This window comes from Zingiber officinale, chromosome 2B (assembly GCF_018446385.1).
Source record: "Zingiber officinale cultivar Zhangliang chromosome 2B, Zo_v1.1, whole genome shotgun sequence".
Taxonomy (NCBI): domain Eukaryota; kingdom Viridiplantae; phylum Streptophyta; class Magnoliopsida; order Zingiberales; family Zingiberaceae; genus Zingiber; species Zingiber officinale.
In genome coordinates, this window is record NC_055989.1 from 132,209,691 (window position 1) to 132,229,079 (window position 19,389).

Sequence of the window (19,389 nt, forward strand, 5' to 3'; positions counted from 1 at the left end):
ATGGCTTCTTTCCAAAAGGGAGTCTCAAGACTTGATAAGACTTCACTAATTGTCCTTGGTTCATTTTCCAACATGAGTCATGAAATTAGGACCAAATGAATTTACTATTCTAACCCTCTTGCTGCGTCCTGGTTCTTCATTATTTCCAAGATTACTCGCAGTTTCATAAATTCTTTTATTTGAACTTTCCTCTTTCCTATCTTTGCAAGGAGAAATATATTAAAAAATTATAGCATTCCTTGAATCAATTGTTGTTCCAACATGTACATCAAGAACTGCTGATTTGTGCACCAAAAATCGATATGCACTACTATTATTGATATATCCAATAAAAATGCAATCAATCGTCTTTGGTCCTATTTTTGTTTGCTTTGCCTTAAGCACTTTTACCTTAGCCAAACACCCCATACTTTTAGATATTTATAAGAAAACTTATGACCCTTCCATAACTTATAAGGAGTTTTATCTTTCCTTTTGTGAGGGATTTTATTGAGAATACAGTTTGCCGATAAAATAGCTCCCCCCCCACAAATTCTGGGGTAAGCTCCAACTTATCAACATAGCACTCATCATTTCTTTAAGAGTTCGGTTCTTATGCTCGTCAATCCCATTTGATTGAGGAAAGTAACGAGCTGTCGTTTGATGAATAATGTCAGATTTTGCACAAAATTCATCAAATAGACCATCATATTCTCCTCCTCGATCAGTTCGAATTCTTTTAATTTGTCGACCAATTTGATTCTCAACTTCATTCTTATAATTTTTTAATGCTTCTAAGGCTTCATCTTTGCCTTTCAATAGATACACATAATAGTATCTAGTGCAATTATCAATGAAAGTAACAAAGTACTTTTTGCCTCCTCTAGTTTACACAAATTTTAAGTCACATATGTCACTATGAATTAATTCTAGAGGGGTTGTGCTTCTTTCCACTGAATGGAAAGATAATTTTGTCATTTTAACTTCAACACATATTTCACATTTATGTGTTGGATCAACATTAAATGTTGGTAATAAATTTAAATTCATAAGTCGTCATAAAGTGTTATAATTTATATGTCTAAGTCTAACATGCCATAAATTGGAACACTCGACAAAATAAGCAGAATTTATCATTTTATTATCATTGAATTCACGGTGTACAACCGTTACATTCATTTTAAATAGATCGTTCTCCATGAATCCTCTGCCTATGAATTGACCATTTTTTGTCAAAACATATTTATTCGACTCAAACACTAGCTTGAATCCAGCTTTGACAAGAGCCGACCCTGATGCTAAATTCTTCCAAATGTTAGGAACATGAAGCACATCAATTAGTGTCACTTCTTTGCCTGATGTAATCTTTAGTACTATCTTGCCAAGACCAATAATGTTGGAAGTTGCAGAATTGCCAATAATTAGTTTTCTCCCATTAATAGGGGTATAAGTTGAAAAATGAACCTTGTTAGAGCAAATGTGCCGTGTGACACCAATATCGACTCACCACTGCCTTGGACTGCCCACCAAGTTGGCTTCAAATACAATGGTAGTTAGGTCAAATTCTAACATATCTATTGGCACTGACTTATCTTCAGTCATGTGTACTTGAGTGACTTTCTTTGGATGTCGGTTGTCTTTGACATTATGATTCGGTTTGCCACAGTTGTGGAATGTTCCTTGGAACTTCTTGGCCCTCCCTTGGCTTTGCCCTTTGTCGAGATACTTTCTTTTTTTGTCAGTGTCTGGTTCCAGCAGATTTGCCTTTGCAAATATAGGCATTTTTATTGATTATGATTGCTTGCGATTGTTTTTTCAATTCGTAGTCTTACAATCAGATCCTCAAGTCTCATCTCCTTTCGCTTGTGCTTTAGATAAGTTTTGAATTCCCTCCACGAAGGTGGAAGTTTCTCGATTATCGCGACAACTTGAAAAGACTCATTCATTGTCATGCCCTTGGCATGCAAATTATGTAGGATCAACTGCAACTCTTGGACTTGAGTTGTCACAGTTTTGGAATCAATCATTTTGAAGTTTAAGAATTTGCCGACGATAAATTTCTTCAATTTGGCATCTTATGTTTTGTACTTCTTTTCGAGAGATTCTCATAACTCCTTTGCAGTTATCAATGGAATATACACATATAACGTGTTATCAAAGCCATTGAGGATATAGTTTCAACATAAGAAGTCACTATGTCCCAGACATCATATGCCGCCCTCTTTCCTTTATCAGTCTCGTCTTGAGATATAGAGGGAGCGTCTTCACATAAGAACCTTGCAAGGTTCAACGTGGTTAGGTAAAACATCTTTTGCTACCACCTCTTAAAATCCGTACCTGTAAACTTCTCTGGCTTCTCACCATATGCCGGTGGAACAGGAGCCATCGAATCCATTAAGATTGCACATAAGAATACGTCTTAAAATTGTTGGAATATGTTATAGTGGTGCAATTTGAGCGCGGGCAAAATGACGGTATCCCACCGTTTTGGCGAAGTCGAGACTAGAGTTAGACTCTATCTCTTTAAGATGAATTTACCCCGCACACGGTACTCACAGAACACGACAATCGTCTCCCAAGATACAACGACTATATTTTGCAATAGCAACACTACAAATCGCAAGACCTCCGAATTGAAGAAGCTTCTTAAACTCTCCAATTCAAGTATGGAAAGTAATGCTTGCTTTGCTTGAAAGGAATTGAGTGATTGGAATGAGGTTGTGAGAGATCTTATTTGTACTAAATGAAGGGGTATAAGAACCTCTTAATTCAATTATATCTCATCCATCCATTTTGAATTGGAGAATATAAATCACATCCTTTCCTAAGAGACACACTATCTTTTCATTAGATGTCATCCTTTAAAAATCAATGGATGAGATTGAGTCATCCAAAGGGCACTTAAACCTTTCAAGTTGGATGAACAAGAGTTGTCAATCTTGATCCAACGATCTAGATTTAATTTTTCATTCACTTTAAATTTCCAACGGTTTCCTAAGCACCCACGATTCGATTTCCAGCTATGGCGCACTATAAGGCATTTTCCTCCTGTGGGATAACAAATCTGGGATGTTGAGCTGTTGGAATGTCTGTTCTTCCAGATTTACCTGATAGTCGGTGGAAAACTTTTGTGAGACTGGGCAGTCATCCCAGGATTAGTCGGCTTGAAGGGTTGGATATCTAGTGCTAGCAAAAAAAAAAAAACCTTCCTTCGCCTTACACTCTTCCAGCATTAGGCAAGCAGCAAACACATAATCTCATGGTTCTGCAAACGTGTTTTTTGGTGAATATTCTCCAAACCCTAATCAATAAGTCTCCATTAACCTCCCCTTTTCAGACTCCAAAAGCTACATTTATTTTTCTATATCGCTAGTATAATATGATAATAAACAATTTTTACATTTTTATAAATTGATTTCCTTAGTTTGGTTTTGGCCCAACAGATAAGTAGAGTTACATCACTTTATTAAAATTTCTACATATGCATTATTTTTTAATGTTAGCACATTTTGTTTTCATTATTTTTGTTATGTTTCAACTTTTCTATTTTCTTTCTGCTGCTATTTGATTTCATGTTTAATTTGAATATACTTGGGATATGATGGCAGCATTATCCGTGGGATTGTATATAGTTTTACCTTGTCTTGCAAGAGACTATTTTCAAGACTCAAACTTGTAACCTCTCGGTCACATGAAAATTTTATCATTGTGTCAAGACTCTCCTTACTTTAGGAATATTTCCTAAAAGAGAAAAAATCATTTTTCATATAGTTATGGTTATATATTAAGTTAATTAATGAAAAAAATTGGGGATTTTCTGTTTAAGAGAACACCAAGAAATGTGCCAAGAGAAAGAACTCAATACTATTTTAATACGTAAATGGGTCCTAAAAGATTATAATGTAAATAATAAAACAAAGTAAAGAAACCAAGATTATTTTTTATGATGAAATCAGTTTTGGCCCTTTTCTTTCCTTTTTATTTTGCGCTTTACTTGATTGCTGATAACATATTTTAAGTCATTTAGCAATAGTGTGACGCAACCAAGTAAAATCACAGGCAGAGAAGCACACAACACAAAGAAGTCAGAGTTTTTTCTAGAAACATTTCCATCACCGAGTCTACAATATTTAGAATTTGATGCCTAAACTTGTACTAAGGGTAGCACAATCTACTACTATATAGTAAAATACAGAGGAAAACATTACTCTCTTCCTTGATTTTGCTGTTCTTAAATTTACAGTTTAAATACACATGCAATATACAGTTTAAGCATTGTTCACGGAATACAATTAATGCAATTTAAGCATTGTTCACGGAACATTACTCTGCTGATGTGGCAGTTTCGTATTTTTTTTAATTAGTAAAATTTTTTTTAATACACCACTCAGCAGATCCCAAATTAAGGCAGTTTGAAATTGCCTTTCTCATCTCTAAATTTGCTATAAATAACTTCATTCAACAAAAGAAAATACACTTCTGGCAATTAATGTCAGATTTATATACAAAATTTGGTAAGTGAAGCCCCTTTTTCAAAGAAAAGAAGGCATAGTATACAATTATCTTTCTTTGATAAAAAATAAATTGTATGATTACTCCAATATATCAAACATTATTTTTTAAGTCATGTTTAGCTTTTAGTATTAATATTTTTACACTGATAAATAAAGTTTCTTAGGAATTTGTTAGGTTATATATTGATTCCATCAAAAAATATATATTTGATCTGTTTTAAAATTGAATTAAATTTTCTAAACAAACCCAGCATTGGCGAGTTATAGAATTAGTTACATGAATAAAGAAAAGGAGGCTCACGGGTTGCTAGTTATTGAGGCTGCGGTAGCAGTGGCAGTTGGGGTTGCTGTATCTATGGGTGCTCTGCATAATAAAGAAAAAGAGTGTCATCAAAATCAATAGATATAGAAAATTGAATAAAAATTATAACAGGATTGTCAAAAGAAACCTACATTGATAATGTTGATGCAGATGTTTGAGATGGAACAGATGCTGGAACTGAATGGACTGGGGCAGCTGCATTAGTGGGTGGAGCCTACGAAAGGAAAAACATGAATATTTACATTCTAAAATAATGAAGTATTCATTTCAAGGTAACCACAATTAGAAGACATAATTAGTGGAAACACCTGCAGCATTTTTATCAAACCAATGTGACCAATCATAGTTCAACACTAACCATAAATGAGTTAAATTTAATTAAGAAAGATTAAGTAAAATGCACAAGAGATCACCGAATTGCTAAGAATCCAGCTAAATCAGACTTCATGTAAATATCAGCACCATAGTTTGAGATAAATGAGATGATCTATGTAATAACCAATAATCAATTGCAAATTCATAATCTAGTCATTGGTGTATAATAGATTGACCTAACATTGGACTGTTGATGCCATTTCACAACAACCTACAATGACTTAATTAGTTTTCCAATGAGGACTTCTACATTAATCTTGTAGACAAAATAGTTCTAAAACATCATGTACTCATGTATATGTTAGCCACAAATATTATAGATTGAAGTGTTTATATTCAACTTTAAAAAAACTTGCATTCAAATTGCTTGGAAGCATCATAAGCTATGCTAGGTATTTGTGAGTGTCAAATCAACTACAAATAGAGTATGGAGTGGGCCATCTAGACCAAAGTGAACCACACTACATGGACTGCAGCAAGAATACAGATAAGAGGATTAAAACAAGCAAGTCAGAACCATTTGGTGTTGCCAAATCAAGTTTAAAATACTAATCAAAACAGCTAGTTAACGGATATATTGATGGCCTTACTTATTCAAATGGTGCATACGATAACAGAACAAAGATATAAACATAAATAGAGTTATACAATTTCATAAATGACACATTAATCAAATCTACTGTTACCTGACTTAAAGGTGCTTTTGCAGTCATTACTCCACTAGATGAACCCTTAGTCTGTAAGGAAAAAAAGATGTATGTTCATAAAAAACAAAATTGCACTCTTTATCTTGCAGGCATCATTTTAAGTTTGCTTGCTGGTTATAATTTTAAACAAAGACAGACATTGAATATGCGCAATATATAAAAAACAAAAATTTGAGTGCATAAGTATAGAAATAACCATTAAGGTGAAATTATTCAAATCAGTTAATAAAGTTTACAAGAATCAGGAAACAGTTGTCTGCAACACAGATTAGTGAAATTATAGTTAACATGAATGCTTCCACAAAAGGTGTTGCAATCATACAACACCAATTAACAAGGTTGCAATCACTATTTGCACCAATTGATGAAAGACAGAAAATGATCTCCAGTTGATGAAAGACAAAAAATGATCTCCAGATAGAAGTCTATAATTTGAAATGACCATGTATTTTAGGAGGTTGGTTATGGTTGTAATGCATATGTTAATAATTTCTATACAAACAACATACGCATAAAAACTGTCTGATGCAAACAATATAAGATAAATTGGGGAACTTGCACCACATATTGATAAATTATACTGAAGTCCACTTTCCATGAAAATAGAATAGTATAAGATCCGCATACTAGGGAGAATTTAATGTATTTTCCTACTATTGGTGCCAGAAGCAACACCTTGAAATGAAACATTAGAAAATGCTTTTTGGTTTTTCAATATCAATAGGTCAACTTTTCTCTCCTAGTGGGGAATATACCACTAACTAAAGAAAGAAAAAATGATTACACATCACAAGAAAGTATTTTAAAAAATTGTCTTATGTGATAATTAGTTGGACAATGTGGGCATCAAAAGTGGCAAAATGATAAGAAGTGCAAGAAATGCAAATTAAAAATGGACTTAAGCACAGATCAAGGTAATCTATATCAAGAGTTGAGGTTTACTATTGTGCAGAAATAAAAAATAGCAGTTTTTATGTTCTTAAAAAAAGTACATTGGTTCAAGGTCCAAGGATTTAAGCATCTATATCGCAACCAATGTGCTACAGTATAGCTTAGGATTCACCATATAAGGGAATAATAGTTGCAGCCAAGGGCAACATAAGTTTCACATAAATTGGTGAGACGGTGTAAGATGCGATTCCCTTCCCATTATATCAAAGACTAAAAAGCATACAATCGTAAAGAAGTAAATCTTTGTTTAAGTAGAAAAAAGAAATGAGAGGCGTTAGGAAAAATTCCCTCTTGGACACTTCAGGGTTATTGACTTTTATAGGGAAGAGGATATATAGCATAATTACAAAATTACCCCTAGCTATATTTACAATATTCTAGTACTCCCCCTCAAGCTGGAGAATATAGATCATATGCACCAATCTTGTTACATATGTAGTCAATTCGGGGATCTCTAAGTGACTTAGTGGATATATCTGCTAGTTGATCATGTGAATTGACAAAACTAGTAGATATTTCCCCAGATATGACTTTCTCTCTGACAAAGTGACAGTCAACTTCAATATGCTTTGTCTTCTCATAAAAAATTAGGCTTGAGGCGATATACATGGCGGCCTGGTTATCACATATAAGTGATATTTGTGTAACCTCTCCAAACCTTAGTTCCTGAAGCAACTGTTTTAGTCATATAAGCTCTTGACTGGCTATGGTCATAGCTCGATACTTTGCCTTTGCACTGAATCTTGCCACAATATTCTGCTTTTTACTTTTCCAAGAAACAAGGTTATCTCCGACAAATATACAAAACCCAGAAGTGAATCTTCTATCAGTGGAAGATCCTGCCCAATTTGCATCAGAATATCCTACAACTCGAGTATGTCCTTTGTCCTCATACAAAAGAACCTTTCCTGGTGCGCCTCTGATATACCGAATAATGCGAGTCACAACATCCCAATGTTCCTTGCATGGAGAGTTGAGAAACTGACTTACTACACTTACTACAAACGAGATATCCGGATGAGTGACAGTAAACTAGCTTAGTTTCCCTACTAATCGTTTGTATCGTTCAGGATCTGGAAGAGGCTCCCCCTGATTTGGTAGGAACTTGACATTATGATCCATGGGGTTGTTGACTGTATTTGAGTTTAACATTCCTGTTTCTTCTAGAAGATCTATTGCATACTTCCTTTAGGATATGATGATCTCATCTTTAGATTGTGCTACTTCTATCCTCAAGAAATATTTGAGTTTACCGAGATCCTTCGTCTGGAAATGTTTGAAAAGATGTTATTTTACCTGTGAAATCCCAAGATGATCACTACCTGTGATGACTGTTGGTACCCCAGGGTTATTTTGATGTGATCAAACAAGTTAGGTTAAGTCATGTTGTGTTTAATCCTGTGTCTAAGTGTGCAGGAACTTAGGAGCACAGGATATCGAGCAAAAGACGCAGCTAGTGAGAAGGACAACACGGAAGAGAGCCGGCGGGCTCGGTGCGTCTGAGGGACGAGGTGCTGCAGAAGAGTATGTGGGTGGACGAGAAGGAGGCGCGCGACGTTTCCGAGGGACGAGAAGCCAGGAGTGGAAGCTTGCTCTAGAAGGTTGGAAGTTGGGTTTGGGTGAGCCCTATTCCAGATGGCCGAGATCACCCAAGCAAGAGGAACCGGAGCGGAAAACCCAGACCAAGACAAGCGAAACCAGAGCGGAAGGCCCGGACTAAAAAAAATCAACTTGGTTAACTTTCCTGGTCCAGGCGCCCTTGCTCCCAAATCTAAACAACAACGAGAAATATAAAGAAACAACACTTGTGTGCTCCTAGTTTTTGTTTAGCTTCCTTTTTGTGCGTTCATTACTGTAAGAGGTTTCTCCGCTTGAAGGAGATTTTTTAGTGCGCTTTTTCGCCTTGGATTAACAACCTCTCCGATTGTAACCAAGTAATTCGTTGTGCCTCTTTCTTTTCAGTTTCTTTATTATTCTTTTATACAAGTGTTCATTTTATGTAAGTTATAAGCTGAGGAAGGTATTTTTTTGCTTGTTTTGTGCTGGGGCTATTCACCCCCCTCTAGCCAGCCGTCAAGGGTCCTAACAAGTGGTATCAGAGCGAGGACGCTTCAGGAGGACTAACCACCGATTGAAGCACCGAATCGATGGCTGGACCGAGCATATACCCACTGAAGTTCAAGGGGGACTTCGTGAGCTGGAAAAAGAGAATGTAGGTTTTTTTCAAAACCAATTTTGAATTGCTTTTAATAATGAAGTTCGATTTTGTAGCGCCCGAAGGAAAGGAAGAATACCAGTGAACGAAGAAAGAGCAGGCCAACTACGTGGCAAACGGCAAAGCAAAGTTCCATCTGCTGAGCGTCCTTCTGCCACAAGAAGTCAACTGGATTGGCGCCTATGACTCAACAAAGGAGCTTTGGGAGAAGTTCCTTGAGCTACACAAAGGGACGTCCGAAGTCAAGCTCGTAAGACGGGATTTGCTAAGGAACTAGTTAAGTAACATAAAATTGGAAGCAGAAGAAACCGTTGCACATCTTCACTCGAGAATGAAGGAAATCATCACCTGACTCATGAATCTCGGAGAAAAGGTAAGCAACCGAGATTGCTAAGGTACGTACTCAATGCATTTCCTAGAACTACAAAGTGGGCATTATTAATAGATGCTTACTATATATCTAAAGATTTAGAATCTGTTATCTTAGAAGAAATGTTTTCAACATTTCAAGTCCATGAAATTAGGTGTGCAGATCCGAAGGAGTCGAAACACAACGTTGCCTTTAAGGTAAGGATGGACGAACAAGATTCAGAATCCTCTCTTGATGACGAAAAAACGGTAATGATGGTAAGACAATTTAAAAAATTATTTAAATATAAAAAAACTAATCATCTGCAGGGTAGAAAGAAAAGAACAATCAGATGCTACCACTGCAATGAAGAAGGGCACGTTAAAGACAACTGCCCTATGTTAAAGATCAAGGACAAGGACAAAGGAAAGAACAAGAAGCCTGTCCAATCTAACAAATACAACATGTTAAAGGCGACGTCTGATGAAACATCGTCCGAATCAGAAGTTGAAGCTGTTGCTGGACTTACGTTAATGGCAAGTCATCAAGACGACCAAAATGAAGCAAGCTCATTCGAAATGAGCATTGATGAAGGGGGAGCGACATCGAAAGAAAGCAGCAGTTTAGGGGGAGCTACAGACAACGAGATCGACAAGGTAAGTCAGGTATGATCTCTTCCTCCTGATAAGTTATTTAAATTTGTTAAGTTATTATCTAAAGACTGTTGCAAATTTAAAAAAATAAAGAATTAAAATTAATTTTAGCCAAATCTTGCCTATTAGAAGATTTTGAAAAATTAAAATTGAAAAATGATAAATTGAAAATACAAGTAGAAGACTTGAAACATCGTACATGCTTAAATGTTAAAAATCAAAATATTAGGAAATATAATAATTTGAGCTGGTATTTTAATTACCACAAGGGACAAATTAAGACAATTTCTCAGAAATATATTCGTAGAAGATTTTTAATTAACCGGAATCTATATTGGGTTCCAAAGTCTTGTCTAAATTGAACTATAATTAGACTTAGGGCTTTCAGCAAGAAAATTAAATGTTTGAATTTCCTTAAGAGGCTTTGTCTATAAAGTGGTTGTTGCTCCAATAACCAAGAAGGCCTAGTGCCTCGCAAAAGTTACTCAAAATATTTTCTTTTTGGTATTTTTAACTTACAAAAAAATTAAAGTTTTTTTGGAAGTATCAATTTTACTTTACCAAAATTATTTTTACAAAATTAATTTTTGCAAATTTGTTTAACTTAGGAAATTATTGATGTTACAATTTTTTTTGGTGATATCAAAAATATTTTTTACTTAGAATTTTTTTAAAGTTATTGCAATTTTTTTTTAAATTGCTATCAAAATTGTTTTCAAAATTTTCAAAAACTTGATAAGTTTTTAAAAATATTGAAAATCATTTTTTTTAAACTAAAAACTTTCCTATATTTTGAAAAATTGATCCTTAGATTTCTTTTGATATCCCATTTTTTTATGTGATCAAAGGAGAAGAAGGAAAGATTAAATCTAGGGGGAGGTAGTTTTAACTTTCTTAATTTTTACACTGTAATTGCAAATTTATTGCTTTTACTTTATGTTAGTTTACTCTAACTTAACTTGGGTTGTTTACATCAAAAAAGGGGAGATTGTTGGTACCCCAGGATTGTTTTGATGTGATCAAATAAGTTAGGTTAGGTTATGTTGTGTTTAATCTTGTGTCTAAGTGTGCAGGAACTTAGAAGCACAGGATATCGAGCAAAAGACATAGCTAGTGAGAAGAACGGCACGGGAGAGAGCCGACGGGCTCGGTGCGTCTGAGAGACAAAGTGCTGCGGAAGAGTACGCGGGTGGACGAGGGACGAGAAGCCAGAAGTGGAAGCTTGCTCGAGAAGGCCGGAAGTTGGGTTCGGGTGAGCCCTATTCCGAATGGTCGAGATCACCCAAGCAAGAGGAACCAGAACGGAAGACCCGGACCGAGACGAGCGAAACCGGAGCGGAAGGACCGGACTAAAAAAGTCAACTTGGTTGACTTTCCTGGTCCGGGCGCTCGGAATCAAATTTTATCTGGATCGCGTTTGACCGCGATCCGTTACGAAGGGGGTAAAATTTTATCACCCTTCAGGCGCCTGAACCCTTCCAGGCGCCCCGAGCAAGGCTATATAAGCAATCTTGCTCCCAAAGCTAAACAACAACAAGAAATACAAAGAAATAACACTTGTGCGCTCCTAGTTTTTTGTTTAGCTTCTTTTCTGTGCGTTCATTGATTTAAGAGGCTTCTCTGTCTGAAGGAGATTTTTTAGTGCGCTTTTTCGCCTTAGATTAACAACCTCTCCGGTTGTAACCAAGTAATTTGTTGTGCCTCTTTCTTTTCAGTTTCTTTATTGTTCTTTTATGCAAGTGTTCATTTTATTTAAGTTATAAGCCGAGGAAGGTATTTTTGTTTGTTTTGTGCAGGAGTTATTCACCCCCCTCTAGCCGGTCGCCAAGGGTCCTAACAATGACGATATCATCAACAGAAACCACTAAGTAGATGCAACCAGTAGATGAGTGACAATAAAAAACAAAATGGTCAGTCTCGCCCTGAGTTATGTCAAATTGTTGAATTACAGCACTAAATCTACCGAACCATGCTCTGAGTGACTGCTTGAGGCCATATAAAGATTTATGCAAGCGACATACAAGACCAAAAGACTCCCCTTGATCAACAAAACACGAAGATTGCTCCATGTAGACCTCCTCGAGCATGTCACCATGTAAGAATGCATTTTTGATGTCCTAAAGAAGTCAATGTCGAATCGCAGCAATGGACAGAAAAAGGTGCACAGAAGACATCTTGACAACAGGAGAAAAAGTGTCCCGATAATCCAATCCGAAGATCTGAGTATAGCCTTTAGCGACGAGGCGAGCCTTAAGCCGGTCAACCGTGCCGTCTAGACAAACTTTCACTCTATACACCCATCGACAACAAACAATTAACTTCCCAAGTGGTAGAGGAACTAGGCCCCAAGTTCTACTGCGTTGCAAGACACACATTTCATCGAGCATAGCCCGTTTCCATCCTGGATGGGCAAAGACATCACTTGCAATCTTTGGAAGAGACACAGACGACAAGGAAGAAAGACAAGAATAGTAAGAAGGAGAAAGACAATGATAACTCAAGGAAATATAATGAGGAGAAGGATTACGAGTGAAACACATTATTGGTGCAGTTTGCACTAACGGTCTAACTTAGATTTTGATGAATGACAAATAAGTTAAGTTAAGTATAATTGTGATCTAACCACTTTACCAAGTGTGCAGGAGTTAACCAGATAGGTCGACGGGCCAACCGAATATCTGCTGAGAAGTCCAGTTAGGTCGACGAGCCAGTAAAGGAACTCAAGGACCTGAAGGGCGAGATATATTAGCAAAGGAATTACCAGCGTGTGCGACAGCAACGGTGAAATATGAAGCCTAACGATCCTCATACCATTTCAGAAAGTTATCATAAGAAAGCGGCGGGGTCGGATCAAGTGGCAATTGTGCAGCAAAAGCTGAAGAAGCGACAGAACTCGATCTGAGCAGCGCGAGGAGGTTGACCATGCAGACTCCAACACTTATCAATCGTGTGTCCTGGTCGGTGGCAGTGATCACTATTAGTTAGAGCCCTAGAGCCAATCATATGATGATTGTTGTATGGACTCGATGTATCATATTCCTATATATATTTATAAAGCCATTTCATTATGGTTATTATACTTACTTGTATTTGTGCCAAATAACTAAGTATAATATCGTCCTTAAGTAGAGGGTTCTTATCTATATCAATCGATTGGTTGAATCGATAGTGAGATGATATAGAGAACACTACTCTCAATCATTCCTAGTCAAGTATTAACATTCAGGGACAATGTTAATGCGACGAGACTAGCATGTAGGTCAACTCGATGACTTGATCTCACAAGTCATGGATATAGAGATATCAAGTTGACACATGGGTATGCATTGGAGAATGTATACTGAATGATCCGCCATGAGAAAGTATCATGGATCGTTATATGAGTGTCATATACTTTCTCATGTGACTATTAGTATGTCTATCAGTCCTTGGACCTGAAGTCACCATGGTTCCCTACATAAGGAGTTACATACTTTGGCTTCGTCAAACGTCACCCGTAACTGGGTGGATCATAAAGGCGATTATCGGGTATGTAACAAATTATGCGGAGGGATGTGAGTGATGTAGATGTGATCTGTCCCTCCTATATGACGGGAGAGACATCATCATTCTTGATAGAGTGAGACCACTAAGTGCATGGCCATACCCAAATGAGTCAATATGAAATATTGAGCTCATTTGATTAGAGTGAGTCTACTTGGAGTTCAAGATATAGATTGATTAGAGGATAACACGGTCTATGCCTTATTTGATCAATCTAGATGTCAAGGATAGAAGGACATTGTCACATAATGTGAGAGTCACAATTAGTAGTCACAAAGGTGATGTTGGATCTCAACATTCTTGTAACTTGGGTAGTAATGATGTGTTGCTAGATACCGCTCATTACTTATGCTTCTAAATGGGTTTAGGAGCATTGCCAACATTACAAGAACCTATAGGGTCACACACAAAGGGCAATTAAATGGAGATTAGGTTCATTTGATGAACCAAGAGGATTAGGTTCATGTGATGAACCAAGTTGGATTAAGAGTAATCCAAATTAAACTAATTGAGTTAGACTCAATTTGATTCATGTGTTAAATGAGTCTAATTTAGACTTGGATTAGTCAATTTAATTCAATGAATAGAGATTCATTAAATCAAATTGACTTGAACCAATGGTTAGATTTGATCAACCATGGGAGATAAGAGGTCAAGTTTGACTTGACTTGAGAGGGAAGATGAAAGGTCAAGTTTGACTTGACCAATGCCACATCATTTGTGTGTTGACATAAGGTGGGACAATGATGATGTTCCACATCATCAAGGTTGGCTTATGTGTGTGCCACCTCATGAGGGAGACCAAGAGCCATGACTCTTGGTATTCCATGGAGGTTTATAACCTCTCCATGAAGTGGTCGGCCACTTGATTGCAAGTGAATGCAATTGTGTGCTCATTCACTCCTTCTTCCTCATCTCTTCCTCTCTACTCTCCCTCTTCCTCCATTGCCGTGAGCCACAAAGAGTGTTAGCACACTCTAGTGTCTTTTCTCCATCTCGTTATTCGTGTGGATACATATAGAGGAGTGTTCACTTGACACTCTCGAGATCCGACAACCTTGGACGAGCGGGATAAGTGAAGGGCTTCGCATCAAAGGTATAAAATCTCTACCATGTAGATCTAGAGTAGATCTAGAATAGAAACAAGTACATGAATTTATTTTAATCTTCGCACGGATCCGGTGGTAAGACTTCGGGGTTTCCGCAATGCAAAAAATGATTTTTGTGGCCCGAAAGTCCCAACAATCACACCAAGGACTTCCTTTGCCACCCTTACGAGGTGGAGGTCTATTGTTGTTTCGAGAGACCAAAGTTGACGAGTCAATAAGAACAAAAGGAGGCAACGTCAAGACTTTGGCAAGGCACGGAGGAGAGTTGCCCAGATACTGTCCATGGTAGCTTCAGTGGGACTGCCCAGGATCTAATCGCGAACATGAGAATACTCTGTGGGCAGACTATATAAAGCCAGAGACATAAAAAATTTCTAATATTTTCAAACTCAGCAACAGGAGTGGCCGCAGGTGGAAGCAGTTCATTGAAGTTACAAAGAAGGCTAGAAATTGAACCTAGATGGGTTGACATTGAATCCTTAACCTGATGGGCACTGAGGATGGTCATGAGATCTTCACAAACCTAATAGAGTCGTCGAGAGGTGTTTGTAAAGAGTTGTTAAGCCTGTGTCCAAATAGCTTTATAAGTTTTGTGAGTGCGGAAGACATCCCTAAGAGATGGATGGATGGTGGCACGGATAATGCAACACAATTGGGCGTCAACCTTTTTCCATAGAGGACGATCGACGACTTGGACATCCTCTTCGGTTTGAGTGAGATGTGTCTCATAACCCTATCCAACAAGCCAAAGCTCGATGTGAGAGGCCCAAGAAGAGTAATTCTTACCATCCAACTGCTCAGAAGAGAGTGATGCAGTGATATGGTTGGTAAAGATTGAAATATCTGACTTTGGAGTGCCGGAGATAGTTATTGATCAGCTTGGTGAAAGAGGGCATATGGCGAAGAAAGGCTCAAGCGATGCAAGAAGATAGGTGAGGACGGTGGAATGCAGGAAAGATAATCTGTGCCATCGCCAAACTGCTGATCTACCGAACTTCTCTCCGTCGCCGGACTGCAGGAGAGGGCGAAGGACAATGTGCTCACGACGCATGAAAACGCCGGCGTCAGTTCGCGAAGAGGAGAGTAGGGCGGCAACGTCGGGTGGTTGGCGAAGAGGGGTTGCGATATGCGTGCGCGATGCTGTGGCACAAGGAACGACGACATAGAAAAAAAAAGGGTTTGCCTCTCAACTTGGCTCTGATATCATGTAGAAAAGAGAAACGAGAGGCGTTAGGAAAAATTCCCTCTTGGGCACTCCAGGGTTATTGACTTTTATAGGGAAGAGGATATACAACATAATTACAAAATTATCCCTACCTATATTTACAATATTCTAACAATTTCCATCCCTTAGATAATAAACTCAACATCCAGTGACTAATTCAGTGACAAGACATATTAATCATCATAAAGTCAGCATAATTACAAAATTAGCCCTAGCTATATTTACAATATTCTAACAGTTTCCTTTCCTTAGATAATAAACTCAACATCCAGTGACTAATTCAGTGACAAGACATATTAATCATCATAAAATCTAATGATGGACGCATGTACCTTGCTCAGCATTATAACAAGAAAGCTATTATCAGATACTTCATTATCCGCCAATGTAGTATCATCTTTTAGGATTTTTCCTTGATGTATAAGCATCTGCTGCCCAGCTGGATAAACAGATTCTCCTTGAGATGTCTCAATACTTTTTTTAACATCAACAACCTAAAAAGCAACTAAACAATCAGATTGGGATAATCTATTCAGATCATAATCAAATTATAGTAATCAGCATTTACAACTGCAAAGAGTGTGGGGGAAGAGAGCTTGGAATGTGTGCGACAGGGGCATGCATGTTAAGGGTTTTTATATTGACCTGGAAATCATGGTTTTCAGATGTAAACTGGAATCAGAAAAAGGCTACAGAGAGCTCACGTTTCAATGCGTCTTTTCCAGATTGGTGAATTAATCCGTTGAACTGAATGCTCTAGTAAGGAAAGACATGTGAGGAGGGCATTGAAATTTTATGGCAAGGGACAAATATATGTGCGAGTTAGAAGAAATATAGTAAATAATAAATAGAACTATAAAACTATAGGACTATGAGATTATGGAGTTACTCCAGTGGACAGATACTGCCTTTCCTTTTCCTACCACTTCTTATTTATAAATTGAGATACTACAATACTGACAATTGTCAAAAGCAAAAATTCAAAAATGCATTCACCACTTCTTGTCCGGATAAAGGGTTACTAGCTTTCTGCTGTCTATTCTCCCTTTCTTCCATCCTCTTGTTCAATATTTATAGCTAAACAATTAGCCTACTATAGTCCAATGGAAGGACAGGATCCATGTCACCAACTGGAAATAGTTGGGACTAACACAACTTAATAATCACGACAATGATGAGTTAAACAATTAGATTAGGTAGAATGAACCACAATTAACCGAATACAATGTGGTTCAATTTACTCCAGCCAATTTAAATTAGTTTTATACTGAAAGCCTACAGATCAAACTTAAAACCTACATAGAAACATATATGTGAATATCTGGAAAAGGAATCAGTCAATACTAAATTATACTATATAGAACAGCTTCTAACTTTAGGCAAATTGTCTAAGTTAGCACCTGTAGAAGTATGATTTCAGATTATTAGAGAAATTATACAAATATAGCCTTTTAGGAGGTAGGATTGGGATATTATGTCAAGCTAAGTGTAACTCACTGAACCTTGTATAACCTATTTGCTATTTTATAGTTGCTTAATTGCATTGACTATAAATGAATATATTGGGTAAAATATATATTTAACATAGTGAAAATTTAAATTATATGGATATTACTAGCTATGTAGCCCTTCATAAAGTTTAATGGTGGACTTGATTTAATGTAATTGATCTCAAGTAGTTGTGGATCTAAAGTTGTCAAGTTGGTGATCAGAACCTCAGGATCCTACAATCCAAATTGGCTCGATGATTCAAAACTCAATAGGATTTCACAGTGCTAGGATTTAATTCATTATTCATCTCTATTGCCATGACCATACCCAAAAACATCTTGATCTGCACAGTCTTAAAAAAGCAAACTTATATTCATATAGATAATTTAAAATTTGAGGTGAGGATCTCACAAGCCTACAATAGCCGTTGCCAAGTAAGATCTCTTTCCACAAAATCATGCCTTAAAAAAAACTACATTCAGATAGACATTTCAATATTCGGTATTTGATAAAAGTTTGATATATTTTTCAAACCATAATCCAAAAAACAATTGGAATTATGTTAGAAGTCTCTTAACTTCCAAGTAGTAAACAATTTTGTCATTTTTCATTTTATAAAGTTAGCTAAACCAAAATTGTTTAGGAATATCAGACATCATAATTAAATGTTGAAATTATGTGACATTTAACTAACTTTCAATCTCTCACAATCATATTACATTGTTCATGTTTTTTCCTCAAGAAAAATATGCTTTATGATATACAAATCTTGAAATGTTTCCAATGATACCATATACTGAAAGTTAATATCTCTGATAAATTTTAGTTTTCAAGTATAATTTTCAAAAATAATAGTGGAATTGTGGGAAATTATGATCCCATGCTCTGCTCGTGTGATTTCATTCAATGAACCTTATGTCACTCCAGGGAAGAATTAATTGACTGTTCTTGTAATATACCCTCCTCAGCAAACAAGATATCTAAATAGAATATGACCAATTCCGCCGGTAAACTTGTTGATTCATCTCTAACATGCAAGATCTCATAGTAATTTATGAGAGGTACAGCAGAACTCAGTGTGTCAACACATCAATTACTTCGTTTTTACATCAAAATTTGATCAAAATATTTCTAAATGTATAAGCACTACATTTTTATCTTGCACTTCTTCAAGGTTTTAGAAGTACCAGTTTAATCCAATTTATAAATGGTTCATATTTTTTTGATAACGGTTCATTATTTTGTTAGTCAATCATCAAAGCACTCTAAATAACAGCACACAAAAAATCAGCTAAAAGAGCTAATCAGAAACACCACATCCAATCCAGATACGTCTCAAACTACCTGCACAAGGAAGATGAGATACGACGGTACAAAATCCTTAATCATACATCGTTGTAATTCAACGAACAAGTGTTCTAACAAGAATAAACTGGAGCGAGCTGGTACCAGTAAGCTCAATACCGCCAGGTAATCCATACCCGCAGGCCGCATGAGCTTATTATTTGAGACCGACGATAAAAGTGCACAAATGACTATGAATTCCAATCCGGCAATACAGTATAAGCGACATCATCTATCAGATGGAACTACGAACGAATAAATAAGCAAACAAGTGCGGAGAAATCCCAGACGGATCAAGAAACGTACCGTGTCGCCAGGGTTGGCGTCGATCTCGAAGCTGGTTCCCTTGAGAGTCTTCACGGAAAGCCTCATCTCTCTCTCTCTCTCTCTCCCCCCTATTACTTTCACCGGCGAAGTTCCGATCAAAGTTTCTGGACTCCTCCGATGACGACAGGGCGAGGTGCATTCGAGATGCCTTCTGCCGCAAGCTAAAGAACAGAGTGTGAGTGCATCGTCGGTGTATCAATAAGGTTGTTGTGATTATCTGTTTTGATTAAAGTACGCAATACGGTTTGTTCGTCTTCTACAGGGTAAACAGATATGGGTCCCATG

The 19,389-nt window shown here is 36.9% G+C and overlaps 1 protein-coding gene across 5 annotated transcripts in view; it reads right to left on the minus strand.

Annotated features, from left to right (window-relative positions):
• LOC122047286 (ubiquitin receptor RAD23d-like) overlaps nucleotides 1-19,292 on the minus strand; it is a 28,703-nt gene extending 9,411 nt beyond the window's left edge. For 3 of the 5 annotated variants that reach the window (XM_042608457.1, XM_042608456.1, XM_042608455.1), the window contains exons 1-5: nucleotides 19,084-19,288; nucleotides 16,275-16,436; nucleotides 5,877-5,927; nucleotides 4,947-5,029; nucleotides 4,795-4,857 (exon numbers count right to left, since the gene is read on the minus strand). In XM_042608457.1, coding sequence (XP_042464391.1) covers nucleotides 4,795-4,857; nucleotides 4,947-5,029; nucleotides 5,877-5,927; nucleotides 16,275-16,436; nucleotides 19,084-19,149 — 425 coding nt within the window. In that variant the 5' untranslated portion in view covers nucleotides 19,150-19,288. Of the gene's footprint in view, nucleotides 1-4,794; nucleotides 4,858-4,946; nucleotides 5,030-5,876; nucleotides 5,928-16,274; nucleotides 16,437-16,646; nucleotides 16,699-19,083 lie in introns of all 5 variants that reach the window. The other 2 variants (XM_042608458.1, XM_042608454.1) reach the window with 2 other exon arrangements.
• Nucleotides 19,293-19,389: the final 97 nt, after the last annotated feature.